Here is a 25,657-nt window from a genome sequence, read left to right as displayed (position 1 = left end):
CTAAACTACACTATATTTTTATTTCTCTAGCTTTTTTATGTTACAAAGAATAATTTATTCCTGCTGGACCAGTCCCAAGCATGACCCAATAATGCATTTCCAATATATGTCTTTGCTGAGACCCCTTCTGAATTTATCCTAAAAAACAAACCAAAAAATCCCCATATAAACAAAAAACAACTAAGCTGGTAACCAAGAGCTTTTTCTAGCTTTCCTAGCCTTAAAAACAAGGACTGTGATCTCCTAATAGCTGGTGTTTAATTAAGATGTTCAGTGGTTCCTAGAAAGGGTATTACAGAGCTAATACTTAGCAAGCCAACACAGAATGAACAGTAAAAGCATCATTTACTGCTATGTGCTAGTCCCTGTTTTAAGGGCTTGATACAACAGTCCTATGGAATAGGTACTGTTACTATCTCTACTTTATAAATGAAGAAACTATACCAGAAAGAAGTTAAAGTAACTTGCCTTAGGTCACACAGCTAGTAAATGGTGAGGTCAGGATGTTCGGAAGAGGCTTCTTTTTTTTTTTTTTCTAAAAAATTTTATTTTATTTTATTTTATTTTTATTTTTTGAGAGGGCATCTCTCATATTTATTGATCAAATGGTTGTTAACAACAATAAAATTCTGTATAGGGGACTCAATGCACAATCATTAATCAACCCCAAGCCTAATTCTCAACAGTCTCCAATCTTCTGAAGCATAATGAACAAGTTCTTAACATGGTGAACAAATTCTTACATAGTGAATAAGTTCTTACATGGTGAACAAATTCTTACATAGTGAATAAGTTCTTACATGGTGAACAGTGCAAGGGCATTCATCACAGAAACTTTTGGTTTTGATCACGCATTATGAACTATAAACAATCAGGTCAAATATGAATATTCGTTTGATTTTTATACTTGATTTATATGTGAATCCCACATTTCTCCCTTTATTATTATTATTATTTTTATTTTTAATAAAATGCTGAAGATGCAAGATAAAGGTAGAAAACATAGTTTAGTGTTGTAAGAGAGCAAATGTAGATGATCAGGTGTGTGTCTGTAGACTATGTGTTAATCCAAGCTAGACAAGGGCAACAAAACATCCACACATGCAGAAGATTTCTCTCAAAACATGGGGTGTGTGTGAGGTTCTAAGCCTCACCGGGAAGAGGCTTCTTTTAAAAGTGACTTCATGTATACCTTACTTGCTGTATCACAATTGGTACTCTGATTTATGTTTTATGGGGCCGGGGTGCCTTTTTATTGTCTTTTCAGATTTTAGCATCCATAATTCATATGGATTTCCTTCTGCTTTTATAAATATTTGAGGGGATTAACTGCCATTTGTCTTTTTTTTTTTAATTTAAAGGATAAACATCTAAAACCCCTCTAACATCTTCTGTTAAAGGGACAGGCTCCAGATTACAGAAGAAATGCAAATTAATCTACTTATCCTACCTCTGTTCTAGGGATTCCTGATTCTAGAACAAGTTTCTTTAGTCATTAAGGAAAACCCAAAAGTCAGACAGGTTAAGGGGTTCTGTGTACAAATTATTCTTTCATTTTTATACATGGAACATGCTGAGAAAAAATAGTTAGAAACACCATATGCTTTCAGATTTGAACCTAAATCTTAAAATCTGTCAAACTGAGGAAAGTCATTTATTAAATTTTGTATATATTAGAGATACCCCAATAAAATAGATGTTTTTTTGCCCTTGTATAAAAGCATTTAAGAGTTTCTTTCCATCAAAAAAACATTATAAAACTGCTTCACTAAGCTCTAGTGGATATCTTTCCACATCTACTTTAGAAGCATGATAGACTTTTAACTGCGTACCATCTCAGAAAGCAAGGTGGGTCCTGTTCCCTAACTACGAATATGTGATGAAATGAAAAAGTGACATTTTTGACAGTCAACTGCATATATCTCAAGGAAAATAGCACAGAATTGCCTCTTCATATTCAAGCCTGCATTAAAATCTTAGAAATCTACCTCTTTATTGCCACTTCCATACCAATAAGCACTGCACATAAAAAACTAGTGGAATGGAATACTAGAAGTTCAGCCTTCTCTTCTTTCTGCTACTACTCTTGACCTTAGCCTGGAAGAAAAACCTGCTACACACACTGCCCTGGTTTCAGCACTAAGATATACAGTATTTAAGAAGCAATACAAATAAAGAAATTAGAAGAAAATGAGAATGCTTAGTTATTGGTTTTTCCCATCCAGGGTCAATCATACCTGCATTCTTCATCACTTTTGATGAGGGGATCAGAGCCTACGGTGCCCACCAGGAACTTGGGACTAAGCAGAGGCAGACGAACATGCTGTAGCACCTACGAGATAAAGCACTGTTACAGGCATGAGCTCCATCTGCATGATATTTAAAAGAACATATAACATACAACCCATGTTCCCCTATTGTGTTTCCACTTATTTGGGGACTGAATTTAATAACTGATCTAATTAATATATAATGAAGAAGGGAAGGCATAAATACTAAAACGAAATTAACTTTACTCTAGCCACCAATTCAGTAATTAGAATAATTGAAAAACTGAAAGCACACTGTCACTTTAGAATGCCACTTTAAGCTTTCAGTGGCCTAAAAAATAAGCTATTCAATAATTAGCTTATATAACTGGACTCTAATTAACAATCCAGAAGAATACCCTATTAAACTATGAAAACTATAGTCATAATAACAATAACATTAAACACTTCAGCTGGGGACCATTTATGCCTCATATCATCCTTTTACTCTTCACAATGTGGTGGGATCTCCAAGCCACAGGGAAGGGAGGCATAATATTTGCCATCTTACTTTCTTATATTTATTTTGTACAACTTAGGTTCTGACTTGTGCTATAGCCCAAACCTAGAGTTGATGCAAAATAGGAAAAGGGCAAAAGTTCATAACGATAGACACTTAAAATGCTTCTTTACCTGTCTCCTTGATTATTTGGAAGTAGATGGATAGTCTTTCTTACAGTCTAATGTAAGGGACAGTGAGAACTGTCTCTGTTTTACAAGTCAAGTACATATATTTCATCCAGTACAAGCATTATTTAGAGAAGCATTTCTATCATACCTGGGGTAACTGGGGCCGTCTTTCTTGAATACTGTATTTGACCCAGGCCATCACTGCATTGAACACCTGTTCTTCACTGCGGACATTTAGTTCATCACTAGATATTATATCAATGAGCTGATTGGCTGGAAGCAACATGAACTCTTCACTTTCCATCACCTGTTCAAAGTTAGGTGAATAAAAGAAAAAAATGCTGTGATCATTTATAGTTGCAGTATTTTTCTTTAGGGTTATGGGGCAAAGCTCTGTATTACAATGCAGCCAAAGTTCAAAACAGTACCAGGGGAGAAGAAAAGTTTAAAAAAGGGAACAAAGACAGGCAAAGTGCAGAGAATTTTCAGGACAATGAAACTGTCCTGTATGATACTACAATGGTGGATACGTGTCCATTTGTCAAAACCCATAGAATGTACATCACCAAGAATGAATGCTAATGTAAATTATGGACTTGGGTGATAACAGCATGTCAATTTAAGTTTATCAGTTCTAATGAATGTACCTCTCTGGGGTAGGACTGAGGTAGGGCAGGGGCATGGGACAAGCATCATGATTAATTTTTCCTGCCTATGATGAAAATAACAAGATATAAATAGTGTGGTAAGAACAGGAGGGACTCCATCCTAAGGCTAAGATTTCATTTTAAAAACCTGGGAGTTAGGAGGTTAAGACCCCTAACTTATTTTATGGTAATCAGCCAATAACCTACCCTGTCTTAAGGCAGAGCAAGCAGTCCTAAATAATATGTCCCCACTGCTTGAGGGTAACTGTTATCTCGAAGAACAGGATTAAGAAATTCCTTGTGTTAAGTTTATCTGACAGAGAATCTAGAGGAATGACTACGAGTTATGGCATAGTGTCTCTCACTGGAGAGAGACATCATGAGACCACATGTCAAGCCTACACATCCCCTGGCCTTTGCCCCATTCCTGAAAGCTTTAAGAGATAGAATCCTCAGCCTTTAAGCATGCCTCCTCGCTGAGGTTACCCACACTCCCTTTTCTTTGAGTGTGTATTTTGCCTTAAATAAAGCCTTGCTGCTCAACTTACTGCATTTTGTCTCCACACTCTTCCAAACCTCCTGGGAGATTAAGAAGAGACCCCTTTTCCCAGTGGTAAGTGTCTTTGTTACTCTGCTATTTTATTCAATTTTCTAGACTTAAGCACTAGTCTTCTCTCTCTGTCCTACTTCAGACAAGTATGCTACTTAGATCTCTGATTTGGGCTTGCAAGTTCCTGTCACCTGGGTGACCTGGATGAGACTGCAGAGGTACGATCATGCTCTTTAGTAGTCTGCCCGAAAATCTCCTTTCTTTGCTTTGCTAAGTTCTCAGAACACAATCTCATTCCATCCAGTACTCTGCAGCTCCCCCAAATCCTGGGGTGGGAGGAGCTTAGATCAACACTGTGCAGATTCAAGTGGACACTGGATGTCAGATGACTTGGCTTCAGGAGTTGGCAAGGGATCTGCCCCATGCCGAGCAGGAGTTCAACGAGCTTCCCTTTCCTCCCTCTGTTCTTCCTTTTTGCTCTCTGCAGCCTGCAGGGCTGTTGCCATTTGCTGCTACTCCCGCTTTGAGGTGAATTCCTTCCTTACCTGCACTCATCTGACCTGAGACTGAGAACCAAGAATTCTTTCTTGATTGGAGTCAAGAACCCTCCCCTGTCCAGGCTGAGGTTTTGCCTAGTGCACAGGGAGAGACCTCCCCAGACACAGGTGCCTGACAACAGGATGTTGATAGTCGGGATGGCTGTGTGTATGCAGAGACCGGGGGTATGTATAGGAACTCTGTACTTTCTCCTCAATTTTGTTGTGGACCTAAAACTGCTCTAAAAAATAAGTCTTATCAATGTTTAAAAAAGGGAACAAAGGAAAATACAGAGGACACAATTAAAATTTAGGAAAAAATTTGTGATTCAAGTAATTTAAGAAAAATGACATATTCTTACTAAAATGAATTATCAAAATAAAAATTTATATTCAAAACAAACTGAACTACACTAAATTATAGCTCCAGAAATGTAAGAGGTATACAAAAAAAAAAAAAAATAGGGAAAAAGCTTTTAGAGGAAGCCTGGTTGCTGCAAGGGCAGTGTCTAGGGCAGAAACACCAAGGGGCCAGTTTGAAAAAAGAATGAGGTGTCAGCATTTCTACGAGCAAGAATGAATATAATGAGGAGTTAGACCCATGAAAATCTCTGAGGACCAAAACACTCTGATATATATATACATATATATCAATGAGAAACTAAAAACACACCAACATTCATCAGAACAGAGATGTAATCGCAACAAGGATATTACCTTGTTCTGCAGTCGAGCCACAAATCCCAAGATCTTGTCAATCTTGTCATCAGTATATAGAGTAAAAGGGACAGGGTGCAAAACAGGAGAGAGCTAGTCACTGCTACACTCCATGCGGTTGGTTCTCTCATTCAGAAGACTGTGCTACATGGGATGTCTATCAGTACAGGAATGATATGGTGAAGAGCTCAGATTCCTCCTGCGTGACCTCGAATGCATATAATATATTCTCTTGGGAGAGGACCATTTTCATGCTCATCAAAAAATTAGAATATTCATCAGGATATGAAGTCAGTCCTAATATTTTGAATATCTGATTAAGAATGTTTTCCCCAAGTTAGAAAAAAATACAAATCTCAAAATAAAAGAGTTAAGGACCATAAAGTCAGCTATACTTGGAAAATACTAATGAACATTTCAAGTTTTATGGCACAAGTCTTAAAATCATCTGAGTGAGAGGCTTTCTGGGATTCAGGAAATGGAATAGTAACCTTTAAATTTTAGCTGAGGCTGCCTGGTCAGGTAACTTGGCAGTCCGAATGGCTGCACTGAACTCTGTGGCAGGGTTGTCAGATGTAGCAAATAAAATACAGGACATATTTACACTAAAACAATTATTTGTTGTTCATCTGAAGTTCAAATTTAACTAGGCACCCTGTATTTTACCTGGCAACCCTGTGTTGGGCACTATAAAGTCAATAGCTAAACTTGGGGCCTAGCTCCAAATTAAGTGTGCTGGCCTTCACAACATGCAAAACTTTAGCCATGGCTGTATCTTACTTTCTTCTTATTTTCTGATTTCTCTCTTTACATACAAGCATGGTATTGTATATCTTTGTGAAGTACTTTAATATTCTTTTTTGATCTTGTGATTATAACCTTACTGATTATAAACCAAGTGTTAAATAAATATCAAGGATCACCAAGTTTAGAATGCATGCATAAACCACCATAATCATCACTTACTGGAAACATTAAATGCTAAGACACAAAAATTCCATGAGAAAACATTTGTTTGGTACTAAGAGCAAAGAGTAAAAATAATATTCTTGATAAAGTCTGGTGAAACTGTCATTTCTTTTGTCCATCAACAAGGAAAAGATATTAATGATCTACTGTTAGGGCAATTCTAGCACTGAAATCCTTGAGCCAAATCACCAGGTTAAAAAAAATGCTTTAAGATACCAGCTTTTTAAAATAAGAGTTTACAGGAGATCTGAATTTTAAGTCGCACACTGTTATGGCAATAAATTTACTGTTAGTTTCCTTAGATGAACGTAGATGCAATATGAAGAATGAATAAAATTCAAAACAAGAATAAGCAAAATCAGCTAGAGTTGTTCCAATAGAAATGAATGATAAATTTAGTGCTGTTGAGTTGAAAAGCAATTTTAAAATTCATGTTAAGCTAGGCTAATGAAATAGAAAATTAAATATAGATTTAAGTTAAAAATAATTTAAATGAATCACAAGTGTTAAGCCCCAAATGGTGACTTTTTTTTTTTGTATCTACATAAAACCATTCTAGTCCATGAACAAGGGTAAAGTTTCCTCACTGGGATTTCACTGTGGTAGATACCAAGTTTACTTTAGAGGCAGGGGTAGAACTGGAAAGGATTCCCAATCTTTCTCTGCTGTTAAAGATAGTCTTCAGATATTTGCAACTACCTTAGATCTAAAATATAAGCTATGGCTAAAGCAAAAAAAAATTTTTTTTAATCAACCTTATTTATTTTAAATATACAATTCAATGAGTTTGGATAAATGTATATACTTATGTAACCATGACCACAATCACTGCATAGAACATTACCATCATCCCAAAAGGTTCTAAAGAAGGAAATTCTTAATCTGGGATCCAATGACTTTGGCAAATTATTTTGGAAATGCTCACTGATGGTTTGGCTCTACTTTTGGAGAATGGATTTGATATTTGAAAATAGTGGAATGAAATTAAGAGTCAAGTCTGTTAAAGAAGCTCTTTGAAGAAGTTAGATTGTTTTAAATGAGAAATTAAGTGTGACTGTAAAATATGGGCTCTATTAACTTTAGTGAGGTACAAACTCCATTTAGTCACTATGTAGTCCTCTGTTCATATTTTGTTGGAATCAATTTACTAACTTTATTAAGGTTTTCCCATCTAAATTCATGAGCTATTGATCTGCAGTTTTTGGTGTCTGTGGTTTTGATATGAGGGCAATTTTGCCCTTAGTTGGACCTCCTCCTCCTTTTTCTGACTTTGTGTAGAATTAGAATTATTTCTTTAGATGTTTGACAGAATTCACCATCTGATACTGGCATTTTCTTTGTGGGAAGGTTTTTAAATTATGAATTCAATTTCTTTCATTGAAGTAGGGTTGCTCTGCTTTTCTGTTTCTTCTTGAGTCAGTTTTTATAATTTGTGTTTTTCAAAGAATTTGCCCATTTCATCTCAGTTGCTGAATTTATTGGCAAAATATTTTTCATAATATTCCTTTATTATCTTCTTAAATGCCTGATGGATCTGTAATGATATCTCTTTTATTTCTGATACTGGCAATTTGTCTTCTCTCCTTTTTTTCTTGATCAGTACAGCTAAAGGTTCATAAATTTTTTTTCAAAGAACCATTGCTCTTTGCTCTAACTTTTATTATTTTCTTCCTTGTCTTTATGTTGGGTTTAACTTGCTCTTCTTTATCTAGCTTATAAAAGTAACCACCAGAACAAAAAGTAAAGAGATGAGCAAAGATACATCAGGCAAGTGGAAACACAAAGAAAACAGGAACTAAAAGCCAGATAGCAGACAAGGTATTCAAATAATAAAAGAATAAATTGTCAAAGGAGGACACTTTATAAAGCTAAAAGTCTCAATCTGCAGTTAAGATGCAAAATCATAATTATATATGCATCAAGCAACAAAGCAACCACCTATATAAACTGCAGATGATGCAAGGAGGAATAATAAGAAACATGCTAACTAGAGACTTTAACATGCAGGTCTACAGACAAAAAGTAAGACTATAAAAGCTAGGTAACATAATAAATAGGGCAGATCTATGGATATATATCAAATACTATACTATGAGAATAGAGCCCAGAAAATATATTTTCTGCTCATGGAATAGTCAGAATAATTGATCATATATTAGGTTACTAAGAAAATGTCAATAAATTATATAAATTACATGAAGTAGAAATATTACACACAAAACACATTATAATACACTAACACTAGAAATTGAAATCAATAAAAAAAAACCCTTCCACCTGAAAATGAAATTTTTTTCTATTAATAGTTCTTGGCAAACAGAAATATAAACAGAATTACTGTAAAACAATGACAAGCACTAAAGACAAGAATCTATTAAATATATTAAGACAGTGATCAGAGGAAAATTATGGCTTTAAACACTTAACAATAGTTAATATAAAAAAAGAAAATAAATAAATTCTCAACTCAAGCAGTCAGAAAAATAACAGCAACCCAAAAGAGAGCACAAGGAAGGAAATAATAAAGGTAAAGTGAGAATAGAATGAAATAGAGAAAAAAGGCTATAGATCTAATTAATAAGTCAAAATACTGATTCTTTGTAAAAAAATAAACAAAATAGATACACCACCAGCTACCTCATTCAAGGAAAGAAACACTGAAAGTACACATATATAAAATATAAAGGGGTAAGTAACTACTGATGCAGAAATTTAAAAGTTAAAAATTACTTTGTACACCTCTATGCAGGTAAACTTGAAAACCCAGATGAAACTGATAGTTTTCTAGGGAAATACAGTTTACCAAAATTGAACCTAGTAAAAAAAGAAAGGTTCATAGAAGAAATAGAGAAAATTGTCAGTTAACTACTTCACAAAAAAGCACCAAGCCTAGATGGTTTCACAAGAAACTTTTAGAGACTACAGTCCCAGTATTGTATAAATTGTTTCAAAGCATAAAACATGAAGGAAAACTCTTAACTCATTTTCATGAACTATAATATTTCTAACCTGACAGACAGCCTAAAGAAGTTAAGGATTAATATCACTTAGAGATAGCAATATAAACACATTAAGTATTAGTGAATAGATTCCAACATCACACCACGACCAAAAGGTATATACCAAGAATCCAAGATGCTTCAATTTTAGTATTCCACTAACATAACTCATACTAATGGGTTAAAGGACAAAATTCATATGATTACCTCCATAAATACTGAAAAGCCTTGGTAAAATTTAACATCATTCCTAATAAAAAGCTTCCAAGAAAAAAAGGAATTGTTGAACATGGATACTTCCTTAATATGATAAAATAGTCACACCTCACCCCTAAAGCTAGTATTATTACTTAATGGAAAAACACCAGAGGCATTCTAAATAACACCAGAAACTAAAGAAGTATGTCCAATATTTCCATTACTATGTATTTAACATTTTACTAGAAGTATTAGCCCAAGCAACTAGAACAAGAAGACAATTAGAGGCATTAACAATTGGAAAAGAAGTATAAATTAGTATGATCCCAAAAAACATACCAACAAACCAACAAGTTTTTTTCTTAGAACTGGGTGATACTAAGTTCACTTGGAAAAATAAGCATTCAAGAAAGTTAAGACAACACTGGGAAAAAAAATTATGTGATGAGGGTATTAGTGCTACTACATATTAAAATATACTACAAAATCAATATGCAGATGACATGGTAGGATGCTCAGAAAACTAAAGAATCAGTGATTAAAGTAACTCAAAGAATAAAAAAATTCAGTAAGGTAGTTTTCAATAGATGAATGATAAGTGGGTAGAAGATATAATGGAGGAGAAAAACATATTTACAATAGCAACAAAAAATATACTTAGAAATAAATGTAACAAGAAATATACAAAACCTAAATGAACAAAACTATTAAACATTCCTGAGAGATACAAAAACAGAACTGAAGAAATGGAAAGATATTTCTCATTCTTGGTTAGGACAACTCAAGTCATAAAAATGACTATGCTTCTTGAGTGAACTTATAAATTAGTATGATCCCAATAAACATACCAACAAACCAACAAGTTTTTTTCTTAGAACTGGGTGATACTAAGTTAACTTGGAAAAATAAGCATTCAAGAAAGTTAAGACAACACTGGGAAAAAAAATTATATGATGAGGGTATTAGTGCTACTACATATTAAAATATACTACAAAATCCTCAGTAATTAAAATATTGTAGAAAACAGTGAGGCACTGTCGTATGGCCTACAAGAGAAGGTTCAGAACCAAGCACATACAGAGATTTGGTGCATAATAAAGATGTTATCTCAAGTCATTGGGTAAAGAGAGACTTTTAAATAAATCACAATGGGACTAGATAACCATTTAGAAAAAGATAATATTAAGTCCCTGTTTCACATTAAATGCAAGATAAACTCAGAGAGACCATATAAATGCTAGAAAAAATGTGGATGAATTCCTCTGTAACCCAGATGTAGGGAAAACTTTCAAACTGTGCCTCAAAATCCAGATGCAATAAAGGAAAAGACTGATTCATCTGACACTTATTAAAAAAAACAAAAAACTTTTGTATGACCAAAAATACCATAAGCAAGAGTTCAAGGCAAATGCAAATGAGAAAAAAAAGTCTGTAACTTCTATCACAAATACAAGGCTATCACTATTAATATAGAGAGATCTTTAAAACATTGAGGAGACAAAAGACCAAAAATCAAATAGAAGATTGGGCAAAATATATTAATAGTCACAAAAAATATATAAAAATAGCTTTTAAACATATGAAACATAGTCAGCTTTACTCATTTTAAGAGAAACTCAAATTAAAACCACCTGAGATTCTATTTCTCATCTATTAGATGGGCAAAAAATCAAAAGGTTGACAATACATTCTGTTGGTGAGACAGCGAGGAAGAACACTCAACTTCATGTATTACTGAGTCACAATGGTTCAATCCATATAGAGGGGAATTTGGTGATATCTAACAACATTACATATGCAGCTAACCTTTGACCCTGCAAGCCCATTTCTAGGAATTTATCCTGAAGATAAACCCCCAACAACTGAAATATTCATATGCAAGGCTATTCATTGAAGCATTATTTGTAACGGCTACTTTCAAACACTATTTAAATGGTCAAACAAATGAGACTGAACAAACTGGGATGTCCACACAAGGAGAACAATGCAGCTGTGAAGACAGAACAATAATGAATTGGAATAAATGAATGAATACATTAAATGGCAAAGTGCAACAGAGAAAACACACACAGTACAACCTTTTGTGTAGAAAACAAATGGAAGTAAGAAAACATACATATATCAGTTGATGTAATGAATTCCAGTATACACTAAGAAAAAAGCAAAGTGCAACAGAAAATATATAGAATGCTACCTTTTGTGTAGAAAATAAATGGAAATAAGATGCATATATAAGAGTAAACACAGGAAGGATAAACCACATTATAAAGCATCAAAATAATAATTGCCAACAAAAAACTATAATCCATCAGCTAGACTAATAGTCTGTGAATCGATAATGGTAATCAATCAGTCAGAACAAGGAAAATTCTTCCTTACAGCAGAATGTAGATAGAAAAATGGAGGTTTTTTTTTTTAAGTCACCATTTTGCAACCATCGTAGTAATAACCAACTCAGGCAGAAATTATTAAAGGATCCTAACATCTTGAGTGAAAGTTTGATGAGGAATAGGATATTTACATAGATTTCAAAGCATCTCTCCATAAAAGTTCTTACAAATTACACAAGGAAAAAATAGTAACTTAATAGAGAAGAAATTTTGAGGACCCCAGTTAACCAAGTTATCAGAGTTAACATAATCAGGACAGGACAAACAGATGTCATGTGAGTTCTGATATGATACACTGAGGACAAAATGATCACGTATGTAGTATTCTAATGTATAACCTGAACCTACACAGGAGGAAACATCAGACAAGCTCACACTGGGAGACATTCTACAATGTGAACGGCCTATACTCTTGAAGACGGAGAGAAGTGCTCCACATTATCAAGACATGACAACTAAATGCAATGCATGATCCTGCTCTGGATCCTGAACTGGGAAAAAAAGTGTTATAAAGAGATACTGAGACAAATGGTGAACCTGGAATATGGACTATGGATTAATCATATTTTTATTGATGTTAAGTTTCCTGAATTTGATGCCTGAATCATGTAAGAGAATTCTATGTAAAGGAATGTCCTTGGTCCTAGAAAATACACAGCAAAGTGCTCAGGAGCAAAGGAATGTGATGTATGCAATATACTCAAATTGTTCAGAGAAAAATATTTACGGGACAAGGAGAGAATAAGAAAGCAAATATGACAAAATGTTAACAACTGGTGAATCTGTGTTTGAAAGGGTTTACGAAAGGTTCTTTTTCCCTACAATTCCTTGTAAATTTGAGTTTTTTTCAAATAAAATTGAAAATTATTTTTCCAATCAGATTAAAAAATGGTATCTCACTTTGATGTATGTTTAATTATGTGTAAGGGTGAGCATCCTTTCATATATTTATTTCACATCTGAATATCTTTTTATGCATTGCTTATTCATGCCCTATTTTTCTACTGTGCTTTTCATGGTTTTCTCACTGCCATTTGTTTCATGGGAATCAGTGGGCTTTTTTTCCTGTCATATATGTTTCAAATGGGTTTTTTGAGTTTGGCATTGACTTTTTTTAATTTTTAATTTTGGTATCATTAATCTACAATTACATGAGGAAAATTGTGAGTACTAGACTCCTCCCATGACCAAGTTCCCCCCACATACCCCATTGCAGTCACTGTCCATCAGCATAGTAAGATGCTGTAGAATCACTACTTGTCTTCTCTGTTGTACATCCCTCTCCGTGCCCCACCACCACATCATACATGCTAATCATAATGCCCCATTTCTTTTTTCCCCACCCTTATCCCTCCCTTCTCACCCATCCTCCCCAGTCCCTTTCCCTTTGGTAACTGTTAGTCCATTCTTGGGTTCTGTGAGTCTGCTGCTGTTTTGCTCTGTCAGTTTTTTCTTTGGCATTGACTTTTGATTTAGTGTGTATGGTACTTTGCTGTTATAAAGAACAAAAAATTTAAATTTTTATACAATCAAATTTATCAATCTTTCTTTATGGCTTCTGGCTTATATCCTGCTTAGGCCATTTTTACTTTCAGCCTACTAATGCTATCTTCTAGAACTTTTAGCATTTCTTTTTGAGTTTAAATTATTTCCCACTGGGAATTCCATCTGTTTAAAGAGTTTATTTTTTTCTCCCAAATTGCCAATTTTCCTAATGACATTTATAAAACTTTCCCCCACTGACTTGAAATGTTTGCTTTTGGACTCTTTTCAGCTCCACTGATCTGTTCCTTCTCTAACACCAAAATGCTTATAATGTTTTAATATTTGTTAAGGCCAATGGCTCTAATACTAATTTTCATAAATTTCCTGACTATTCTAGCATCTGCACATGTTTAAAAGACACATATTTTCTCCTTCTGAAAACGATGCCTTCCTTTACATCTCATGGCCCCACACTTCTGGCTTTCCTCTTTCTTCTCCAGGTACTCCCAGTGTCCTTTGCCAGTTCTTTCACTGACCATCTTTCAATACCGGAAGAATTTTAGAGCTCTTCTCTTCTCCCCCCACTAGGTGATCTCTTTGGCACTGATTGTTTTACTTTGTTCATGTGTTATTTAATTCTAAGAAAGTTTTAATTTTTCACACAAACTTATCAATCTTTTCTTTTATGGCTTCCAGGTTATGCCCTGCCTAAAAAGGATTAAGTTGTATTTTAATTCCTATGAATTAAATACTATGTGGATGACTGCTAAATTTTAATCTCAGTCTAACTTCTTTTCTAAGATAGACTCATAAACAGTTGTTTGCTCAGTGTAGATATCTCACAGTCATTTCAAACTGAATATATCTAAAACAGAACCTATGATTTTATCTCCTTAAACTGTTCCTCTCTCCAGCACATATGTAGTACAAATTCCCAGAAACAGGATTGCTGAGTCAGAGTGCGCAAAAAGTATGTAATTTTGATAGATATTGCCAAATTTCCTTTAAAGGGGCTGTATCAATTTAGACTCACACTAGTCATGTAGCTATTTCTCCATGGCCTGTCAACAGGCTATGCAATCAAACTTCTGGATATTTATAGTCTGATAGATAAAAAATTGTACTTTAGTATAGTTTTGTGTTTCACTTATAAACAAGCTTAAGTAGATTTTCATGTTTAAGGACAATCTGAATTTGTTTACTGTCCATTTCTGTTAGGTCCTTTGTCTAGGTTATTGACCAACAGGAACTCTTGATGTATTAAGGAGACTATTTTTGTGATATGAGTTGCAATATTTTTCCCCATTTTGTCTTTGACTTTGGTCTTTTTATTATTGTTTTGTTTTACCATGTAGGAATTCTTTTCTTTTATATAGTCAAATCCACCAATATTTTCTTCTATGCCTTCTCAGTCAATTAAAAAAGCTTTCTTCATAAAAGAATTGCTCCATATCATCTTCTAACATTTTCATGGTTTCATTTTGTATTTTTAAATCTTTGATCCATTGGAGGTGATCCTGGTGTACTGAAGAGTGATGAAAGTATAAAATGGACCATGTCTTCTTTTTGCTTAAAACCTGTTAGTGGTTTTCTATAGCTCTTGAGTAAATTTCAGATTCTTAACATGGTCTAGCTCCAGTGTCATCTGGCTCCATTTCTTCTGTTAAGATCATCATATAACATTCTCCCTTTTGCTGTCTGGGTCTCACTGGGGTCTTTCAGTTCCTCAAACTAATTATTCTTCATGCCTTAGAATTTTGCATGAGCTGTTTCAGAACCAAACTGAAGTCTCTCTGCAATGCACTGTTAAATCATCCAGGGCTGCTGCTGGTAGCATCTACTAACTGTAATTAAATATTTGTGTATTCATGCATTCAGTGGCTGTCTTCCGTGCTAGAGTAAAGTCCACGAGAACAGACTCTCCAGGTGTCTCGTTCACTACTGTTGTCTTTGTCCCAAGCACAGCAGCTGAAACATGGCAGCTTTACAAATAGTTATTGAATGAATAAATGAAAAATAATGGATAATAGAAAACTCTTTTGATATCTAATTTCATTTTTTCTGTTACTTCATCAAATAACCTCTGATCAATAATTTATTCTGCTGAACAATCTACATCATTAGGAAGGAAATGGTTCATGGAAATAACTGATATCAGCTATCTTATCAGACACAGATCTCTCTATGAATTAATAAACTGTACTGTGGCTTTTAAGTTAGCCTTTTATGAATATGGCTAGGGAGAATCAATCTCTAAACTTTAACTTCTGCAGACAGAATACAAAATTGGCCTCTAAAATTTAAACTAGGCTTAGAATTTATAACAACTTATTTGATATTATGAGTTAGAATCAGCAGGGACGTGTTAGCAGATTTTTTAACCTATATTGCTCTCCTGACAAATACATTTGAATGCATTTGAATGACCAAGTACAACTCACCTCTTGAAAGTTATGTTGAGTGAACTTGTCTGCTATCCTTAGTAACTCACGACATGAATGTGTGTCAGCAAAAGCCCGGATGCCCAAGCAGTTAGAAGGATCTAATTGTCTCTTTAAGAATTCACAGCAAGCTTCTTGTATTTCTGCTAGCTGGAGGAGGCAAGCAGCTGGCAGAAGTGTCTGAACATTGCCCTCTTCCACAGTTATCTGGGAGGTATATGCAAAGTCAATTAGTAGTTCCATAGCCCTCTCATCTATGTCTCGGATCACTACTTCTGTCTGACGGCTCTCGGCCAATTCTCCTGTAAACATAGCTCGGAAGTAGGGACTACAGGCTGACAAAATGACTCGATGGGCATAGATCTTCTTAGCGCCCACAACTAGCACCACATCACATAGCTCACGGTGCTTTCTCAGGAGGTTGATCACTTCCAAGGTTTGTCGAGGGTGCTTGTCTGAAATATAGGGCATACGGGCAGGTTGGGGAACCCCTTCTGGCAGTTTGTTGGGGTCTCCAAGGGTGCAGCGGCTTGTTACATCCATTCCAGTCTCTCCTGGTCGAATGTTGGTACACCTACAGTAATGTGGGGAGAGAGAAAAGAAGTTGGCAGTATTATTAGAAGCTCACTCCTGCCATAAGATGGTCATAAGCCAGATATAGGGAAGCCTGTAGATAACCAAAACTTAGGAGTATGCTCCCAGAGAGCTTCCTTTTAAGAACTCTAGGACTCATAAACTGCCTTTAAGACTCTTGAAGAAGGTACAGTATTAATTCTAAGTCAGAGCACTTCCACTATGTACTCCCATAAAATAAAGGATATTGCTTTTTTCATCTCACATGTAGTAAAACTAGTCTGTCTTGGGCCATTATCTTTTACAACTGCCTGCAATTCATTAATAAACATTTATGAAAAACATTTGTAAATTATTTTATCTCTGCATGAAACAGACTTATGGACTTTAATTTTTTAATATGGTTTAACCAAATCTTGATATTTGTCATTTTTCTAAACCACAGAAATGTTTACTTCTCATTATCACTGGTTGATATTTTAAATTTCTCTGAGGTTCAGTGCAGAGTCTTGCCATTTGTGACATGGATAGACCTAGAGGGTATTAAGCTAAGTCAAATAAAGTCAGACAGAGAAAGACAAATACCATATGATTTCCCTTATATGTGAAATCTAAAAAATAAGACAAAGGAACAAATAAGTGAAAACAGAAATAGACTCATAAACAGAGAACAAACTGGTGGTTACCATAGGGAAGGGGGATATGGGCATGGGCAAAACAGGTGAAGAGGATAAAGAGGTACAACTTAGAAATATAAAATAATTAAGTCATATGAATGGAAAGTAGAGCATAAGAAATACAGTCAATAACTGTTTTTTACAATAATATTTTTTATAATAATATTATAATAACTACATGGTAAAAGATGGTAACTACATTTATCATGGTGAACATTTCATAATGTATATAATTGTCAAATCACCTTAATACATCTAGAACTAATATAATATTATGTCAACTATAGTTCACTAAAAAGAAGAGAAACTGAAAAAAAAGAATATCAGATCTAAGCTAATGTGCTTCAATTAATATTTAAATGAATTTTGAATTAATCATACACCATCAAGTCTGGATTGAAGTTTATCTTTACTAAGAAATACTTTCTTTGTAGTTGCTGAACATTAAAGTGGCAAAGGAGATGGCAGGTGAAACATTTTTTACTTAGCAGGACTCTTAAGGCCCTCCAGACAAAGATTTTTTTAAATAACTAATTGAAGTTAGAGATAATAAATCTGACAATAAGCCTCATTTGTTTAAAAGTACTTGTATGTATTCCTGCTGAGTAGGTCAGAATCAATAAAGTTTTAGTATCACTACAAAAGAAATGTATAGGTCCATAATAGATATTTAATAGTTTTCTAAAAGTCTAATTTTAAGTTGGCTGTTTGGAGGTTATTATTTTTCCCTGGTCAGGGTGCTGCAGATGGGGGCTAGGTGTAGCTGTAAAATCAATTCTGGGCATCACAAGGGACACTAAAAAAATAAAACAGAAGAAAAAATATTGGTATATATTCTATTTGGTCGAGTATGTTTCAATCTGTGTGTGTGTATACACCTATAAATTCATATATATTTGTATAACTGGGTTCCTGGGTAAGCTGTAGGTTTTATCAAAAAGGTTTAAAAGCCATTGATAATAGAATTCTGGCTGAGTCTTGTAGTCCCAAGCTACTAGGGCCCAAGCTACAAGGAGAAGGAAGGAAGCTCTTTCATGCGGGAACTGCTCAGAGATTTCTTGTTGCTGGTGTTTTTAGTGGCGTTTAGGTGGGGTGATAGCTGGAGCTTGGGTCACTACCTGCATACAAAGACCTTGGAAGTTTGCTGTATATTTTAGTATGTATCACCCAAACTGTGTTAAAGGACATACTCTTGAAAGGCTGTAATAATTCTTTTCTCTCAAAAAGGCACATAACAAAGGGGGTTGTGGATGGGATAGGGTTTGTAAGTTTCTCAAATTTGACGAACACCGCATTATAGGATCAGGGTATACATGTCAGTGTTTACACATTCTATAGGTTGATATTCTCCATGAGTCTTTAAGTATGAAAAGTGTCCTTCATTGTTTGGCATAATCTGTTACCTGGCTTGAAGAGTGTTGGTCTAGATTTGGAATAGAATGGATCATCAGATCATCTAACATGATACTCTCCTTGAAGAAATGAGAAACCTGATTTGATGAGGTGACTTCCTCAAAATGATGAAGCTTTTAGCAGTACAGCAGGTCTCCTGATGCTTTTGGATAAACCACAACTATCTCCTGAGGTACTGTGAATACTTAATACCTGATTCATGCGAGTGCTGGGGGGGTGTAGTTTGTAGGATTCTTTACCAATCAAAATAAGATTTTGGAAGGGGGAGCCAAGATGGCGGCGTGAGTAGAGCAGTGGAAATCTCCTCCCAAAAACACATAGAGCTATGAAAATATAACAAAGAAAAATCTTCCTAAAATAGAGACCACAGGACACAGGACAACATCCAGACCACATCCACACCTGCAAGAACCCAGCGCCTTGTGAAGGGGGTAAGATACAAGCCCCAGCCCGGCGGGACCCGAGCGCCCCTCCCCCCGGCTCCCGGCGGGTGGAGAGAAACCGGAGCAGTTTTTTTTTTTTTGGCGAGCGCTTTTTGGAAGCATTAGAGGGACGGGCCCCCGTTGCTGGGGAGGCAGGGTGGCGGGACCGGTGAGGAGGTGCCTGGGAACGGCGCCGGAGGACAAAGAATATCCCGCGTTTCTCCCTGCGAGACCTGGGGGCGGGTGCCTGAGACCGGTGCCTGAGGACAGAGGAGGTCGCGCGTTTTTCCCCTTTTTTTTTTTTCTCTTTTTGGCAAGCGCTTTTTGGAAGCCTTGAAGGGACGGGGACCCCAGTGCTAGGGAGGCACGGTGGCGGGACTGGTGAGCGGGTGGCTGGGACCGGCGCCTGAGGACAAAGAATATCCCCCGTTTTTCCCTGCGGGACCGGTGGGCGGGTGCCTGAGACCGGCACTTGAGGACAGAGGAAATCGCGCGTTTTTCCCCTTTTTTTTTTCTCTTTTCTGCGAGTGCTTTTTGGAAGCCTAAAAGGGACAGGGACCCCGGTGCTAGGGAGGCAGGGCGGCGGGACTGGTGAGCGGGTGCCTGGGACCGGCACCTGAGGATAAAGAATATCCCGCATTTTTCCCTGTGGGACCGGTGGGTGGGTGCCTGAGACCAGCACCTGAGGACGGAAGAAATCGCGCGTTTTTCCCCTTTTTTTTTCTCTCTTTTTGCCAAGTGCTTTTTGGAAGCCTTGAAGGGACAGGGACCCCGGTGCTAGGGAGGCAGGGCGGCGGGACTGGTGAGCGGGTGCGTGGGACCAGTGCCTGAGGACCAAGAATATTGAGCGTTCCTTCCCTGCGGGACCGGTGAGTGGGTGCTTTTTGGAAGCCTTGAAAGGACAGGGACCCTGGTGCTAGGGAGACAGGGCAGCAGGACCAGTGCGCGGGTGCCTGGGACCGGCACCTGAGGGAAAAAAAAAAAAAAAAAATCGCGTGTTTTTTCTTTTTTTTTTCCTTTCTGTTCCCTCTCTCATTGTTGCTGTTGTTGTTTTGGTTTGGAGAGTGCTTTTTGGAAATCTTAAAGGGGCAGGACAGGTCACTTAGACCAGAAGCAGGGAATCTGGGGATCTCTGGGCACTCTAACCCCCTGGGCAGCAGGGAGCACAGAGGCCCCTTACGGAGATAAATAGTCTCCTGGCTGCTCCCCCTCTAACGGGGCTCCACCATTTTGGAGGAACAGCCCCAGCCAGGCCAAGCCCACAGCAACAGTGGAGATAAACCCCAAAGCAACTGGGCAGGAAGCAGAAGCCCTGTCTGCGCACAGCTGCCCAGCACAAGCCACTAGAGGTCGCTATTCTCCCAGGAAAAGGCTACAAACCAACAAGAAGGGAAGCTCTTCCAGCGGTCACTTGTACCAGCTCTGCAGACTATCTCTATCACCATGAAAAGGCAAAACTACAGGCAGACAAAGATCACAGAGACAACACCTGAGAAGGAGACAGACCTAACTAGTCCTCCTGAAAAAGAATTCAAAATAAAAATCATGAACATGCTGACAGAGATGCAGAAAAAAATGCAAGAGCAATGGGATGAGATGCAGAGAAAAATGCAAGAGCAGTGGGATGAGATGCAGAGAAAAATGCAAGAGCAGTGGGATGAAGTCCGGAAGGAGATCACAGATGTCAGGAAAGAGATCACAGAAGTGAAACAATCCCTGGAAGGATTTATAAGCAGAATGGATAAGATGCAAGAGGCCATTGAAGGAATAGAAGCCAGAGAACAGGAACGTATAGAAGCTGACATAGAGAGAGATAAAAGGATCTCCAGGAATGAAACAACACTAAGAGAAATATGTGACCAATACAAAAGGAAAAACATTCGTATTATAGGGATACCAGAAGAGGAAGAAAGAGGAAAAGGGATAGAAAGTGTCTTTGAAGAAATAATTGCTGAAAACTTCCCCAAACTGGGGGAGGAAATAATCGAACAGACCATGGAATTATACAGAACCCCCAACAGAAAGGATCCAAGGAGGACAACACCAAGACACATAATAATTAAAATGGCAAGGATCAAGGACAAGGAAAGAGTTTTAAAGGCAGCTAGAGAGAAAAAGGTCACCTATAAAGGAAAACCAATCAGGCTAACATCAGACTTCTCAACAGAAACCCTACAGGCCAGAAGAGAATGGCATGATATACTTAATGCAATGAAACAGAAGGGCCTTGAACCAAGGATACTGTATCCAGCACGACTATCATTTAAATATGATGGTGGGATCAAACAATTCCCAGATAAGCAAAAGCTGAGGGAATTTGCTTCCCACAAACCACCTCTACAGGGCATCCTACAGGGACTGCTCTAGATGGGAGCACCCCTAAAAAGAGCACAGAACAAAACACACAACATATGAAGAAGGGAGGAGGAGAAATAAGAAGGGAGAGAAGAAAAGACTCTCCAGACAGTGTATATAACAGCTCAATAAGCGAGCTAAGTTAGGCAGTAAGATACTAAAGAAGCTAACCTTGAACCTTTGGTAACCACGAATCTAAAGCCTGCAATGGCAATAAGTACATATCTTTCAATAGTCACCCTAAATGTAAATGGACTTAATGCACCAATCAAAAGACATAGAGTAATAGAATGGATAAAAAAGCAAGACCCATCTATATGCTGCTTACAAGAAACTCACCTTAAACCCAAAGATAAGCATAGACTAAAAGTCAAGGGATGGAAAAACATATTTCAGGCAAACAACAGTGAGAAGAAAGCAGGGGTTGCAGTACTAATATCAGACAAAATAGACTTCAAAACAAAGAAAGTAACAAGAGATAAAGAAGGCCACTACATAATGATAAAGGGCTTAGTCCAACAAGAGGATATAACCATTCTAAATATATATGCACCCAATACAAGAGCACCAGCATATGTGAAGCAAATACTAACAGAACTAAAGAGGGAAATAGACTGCAATGCATTCATTGTAGGAGACTTCAACACACCACTCACCCCAAAGGATAGATCCACTGGGCAGAAAATAAGTAAAGACACACAGGCACTGAACAACACACTAGAACAGATGGACCTAATAGACATCTATAGAACTTTACATCCAAAAGCAACAGGATATACATTCTTCTCAAGTGCACATGGAACATTCTCCAGAATAGACCACATACTAGCTCACAAAAAGAGCCTCAGTAAATTCCACAATATTGAAATTCTACCAACCAATTTTTCAGACCACAAAGGTATGAAAGTAGAAATAAATTCTACAAAGAAAACAAAAAGGCTCACAAACACATGGAGGCTTAACAACATGCTACTAAATAATCAATGGATCAATGAACAAATCAAAATAGAGATCAAGGAATATATAGAAACAAATGACAACAACAACACTAAGCCCCAACTTCTGTGGGATGCAGCGAAAGCAGTCTTAAGAGGAAAGTATATAGCAATCCAGGCACACTTGAAGAAGGAAGAACAATCCCAAATGAATAGTCTAACATCACAATTATTAAAACTGGAAAAAGAAGAACAAATGAGGCCTAAAGTCAGCAGAAGGAGGGACATAATAAAGATCAGAGAAGAAATAAACAAAATTGAGAAGAATAAAACAATAGCAAAAATCAACGAAACCAAGAGCTGGTTCTTTGAGAAAATAAACAAAATAGATAAGCCTCTAGCCCAACTTATTAAGAGAAAAAGAGAGTCAACACAAATCAACATAATCAGAAATGAGAATGGAAAAATCACAACAGACTCCACAGAAATACAAAGAATTATTAAAGACTACTATGAAAACCTATATGCCAACAAGCTGGAAAACCTAGAAGAAATGGACAACTTCCTAGAAAAATACAACCTCCCAAGACTGACCAAGGAAGAAACACAAAAGTTAAACAAACCAATTACAAGCAAAGAAATTGAAACAGTAATCAAAAAACTACCCAAGAACAAAACCCCGGGGCCGGACGGATTTACCTCGGAATTTTATCAGACACACAGAGAAGACATAATACCCATTCTCCTTAAAGTGTTCCACAAAATAGAAGAAGAGGGAATACTCCCAAACTCATTCTATGAAGCCAACATCACCCTAATACCAAAACCAGGCAAAGACCCCACCAAAAAAGAAAATTACAGACCAATATCCCTGATGAACGTAGATGCAAAAATACTCAATAAAATATTAGCAAACAGAATTCAACAGTATATCAAAAGGATCATACACCATGACCAAGTGGGGTTCATCCCAGGGATGCAAGGATGGTACAACATTCGAAAATCCATCAACATCATCCACCACATCAACAAAAAGAAAGACAAAAACCACATGATCATCTCCATAGATGCTGAAAAAGCATTTGACAAAATTCAACATCCATTCATGATAAAAACTCTCAGCAAAATGGGAATAGAGGGCAAGTACCTCAACATAATAAAGGCCATATATGATAAACCCACAGCCAGCATTATACTGAACAGCGAGAAGCTGAAAGCATTTCCACTGAGATCGGGAACCAGACAGGGATGCCCACTCTCCCCACTGTTATTTAACATAGTACTGGAGGTCCTAGCCACGGCAATCAGACAAAACAAAGAAATACAAGGAATCCAGATTGGTAAAGAAGAAGTTAAACTGTCACTATTTGCAGATGATATGATACTGTACATAAAAAACCCTAAAGACTCCACTCCAAAACTACTAGAACTGATATCGGAATACAGCAAAGTTGCAGGATACAAAATCAACACACAGAAATCTGTAGCTTTCCTATACACTAACAACGAATCAATAGAAAGAGAAATCAGGAAAACAATTCCATTCACCATTGCATCAAAAAGAATAAAATACCTAGGAATAAACCTAACCAAGGAAGTGAAAGACTTATACTCTGAAAACTACAAGTCACTCTTAAGAGAAATTAAAGGGGACACTAATAAATGGAAACTCATCCCATGCTCATGGCTAGGAAAAATTAATATCGTCAAAATGGCCATCCTGCCGAAAGCAATATACAAATTTGATGCAATCCCTCTCAAATTACCAGCAACATTCTTCAATGAATTGGAACAAATAATTCAAAAATTCATATGGAAACACCAAAGACCCCGAATAGCCAAAGCAATCCTGAAAAAGAAGAATAAAGTAGGGGGGATCTCACTCCCCAACTTCAAGCTCTACTACAAAGCCATAGTAATCAAGACAATTTGGTACTGGCACAAGAACAGAGCCACAGACCAGTGGAACAGATTAGAGACCCCAGAAATTAACCCAAACATATATGGTCAATTAATATTTGATAAAGGAGCCATGGACATACAATGGCAAAATGACAGTCTCTTCAACAGATGGTGCTGGCAAAACTGGACAGCTACATGTAGGAGAATGAAACTGGACCATTGTCTAACCCCATATACAAAGGTAAACTCAAAATGGATCAAAGACCTGAATGTAAGTCACGAAACCATTAAACTCTTGGAAAAAAACATAGGCAAAAACCTCTTAGACATAAACATGAGTGATCTCTTCTTGAACATATCTCCCCGGGCAAGGAAAACAACAGCAAAAATGAGCAAGTGGGACTACATTAAGCTGAAAAGCTTCTGTACAGCGAAAGACACCATCAATAGAACAAAAAGGAACCCTACAGTATGGGAGAATATATTTGAAAATGACAGATCTGATAAAGGCTTGACGTCCAGAATATATAAAGAGCTCACACGCCTCAACAAACAAAAAACAAATAACCCAATTAAAAAATGGGCAGAGGAACTGAACAGACAGTTCTCCAAAAAAGAAATACAGATGGCCAAGAGACACATGAAAAGATGCTCCACATCGCTAATTATCAGAGAAATGCAAATTAAAACTACAATGAGGTATCACCTCACACCAGTAAGGATAGCTGCCTTCCAAAAGACAAACAACAACAAATGTTGGCGAGGCTGTGGAGAAAGGGGAACCCTCCTACACTGCTGGTGGGAATGTAAATTAGTTCAACCATTGTGGAAAGCAGTATGGAGGTGCATCAAAATGCTCAAAACAGACCTACCATTTGACCCAGGAATTCCACTCCTAGGAATTTACCCTAAGAACGCAGCAATCAAGTTTGAGAAAGACAGATGCACTCCTATGTTTATCGCAGCACTATTTACAATAGCCAAGAATTGGAAGCAACCTAAATGTCCATCTGTAGATGAATGGATAAAGAAGATGTGGTACATATACACAATGGAATACTACTCAGCCATAAGAAGTGGAAAAATCCAACCATTTGCAGCAACATGGATGGAGCTGGAGAGTATTATGCTCAGTGAAATAAGCCAAGCGGAGAAAGAGAAATACCAAATGATTTCACTCATCTGAGGAGTATAGGAACAAAGGAAAAACTGAAGGAACAAAACAGCAGCAGAATTACAGAACCCAAAAATGGACTAACAGGTACCAAAGGGAAAGGAACTGGGGAGGATGGGTGGGCAGGGAGGGATAAGGGGGGGGAAGAAGAAGGGGCGTATTAAGATTAGCATGCATGGGGGGGAGGGAGAAAGGGGAGGGTGGGCTGCACAACACAGAGAGGACAAGTAGTGACTCTACAACATTTTGCTAAGCTGATGGACAGTAACCGTAATGTGGTTGTTAGGGGGGACCTGATATAGGGGAGAGCATAGTAAACATAGTATTCTTCAGGT

At 36.9% G+C, this 25,657-nt stretch overlaps 1 protein-coding gene across 1 annotated transcript in view; it reads right to left on the bottom strand.

Moving 5' to 3' along the window:
- Positions 1 to 25,657, bottom strand: part of KLHL20 (kelch like family member 20) — a 63,735-nt gene that overhangs the window by 19,515 nt on the left and 18,563 nt on the right. Inside the window, exons 3-5 of the mRNA XM_017672844.3 lie at positions 15,872 to 16,445; positions 3,088 to 3,246; positions 2,238 to 2,332 (exon numbers count right to left, since the gene is read on the bottom strand). Of these exons, the coding sequence (XP_017528333.1) occupies positions 2,238 to 2,332; positions 3,088 to 3,246; positions 15,872 to 16,445 (828 nt within the window). The remainder of the gene's footprint in view (positions 1 to 2,237; positions 2,333 to 3,087; positions 3,247 to 15,871; positions 16,446 to 25,657) is intronic.

This window comes from Manis javanica, chromosome 11 (assembly GCF_040802235.1).
Source record: "Manis javanica isolate MJ-LG chromosome 11, MJ_LKY, whole genome shotgun sequence".
Taxonomy (NCBI): Eukaryota; Metazoa; Chordata; class Mammalia; order Pholidota; family Manidae; genus Manis; species Manis javanica.
Note: the sequence above shows the minus strand (reverse complement) of the source record. Positions and strands in the feature narration are given on the sequence as shown.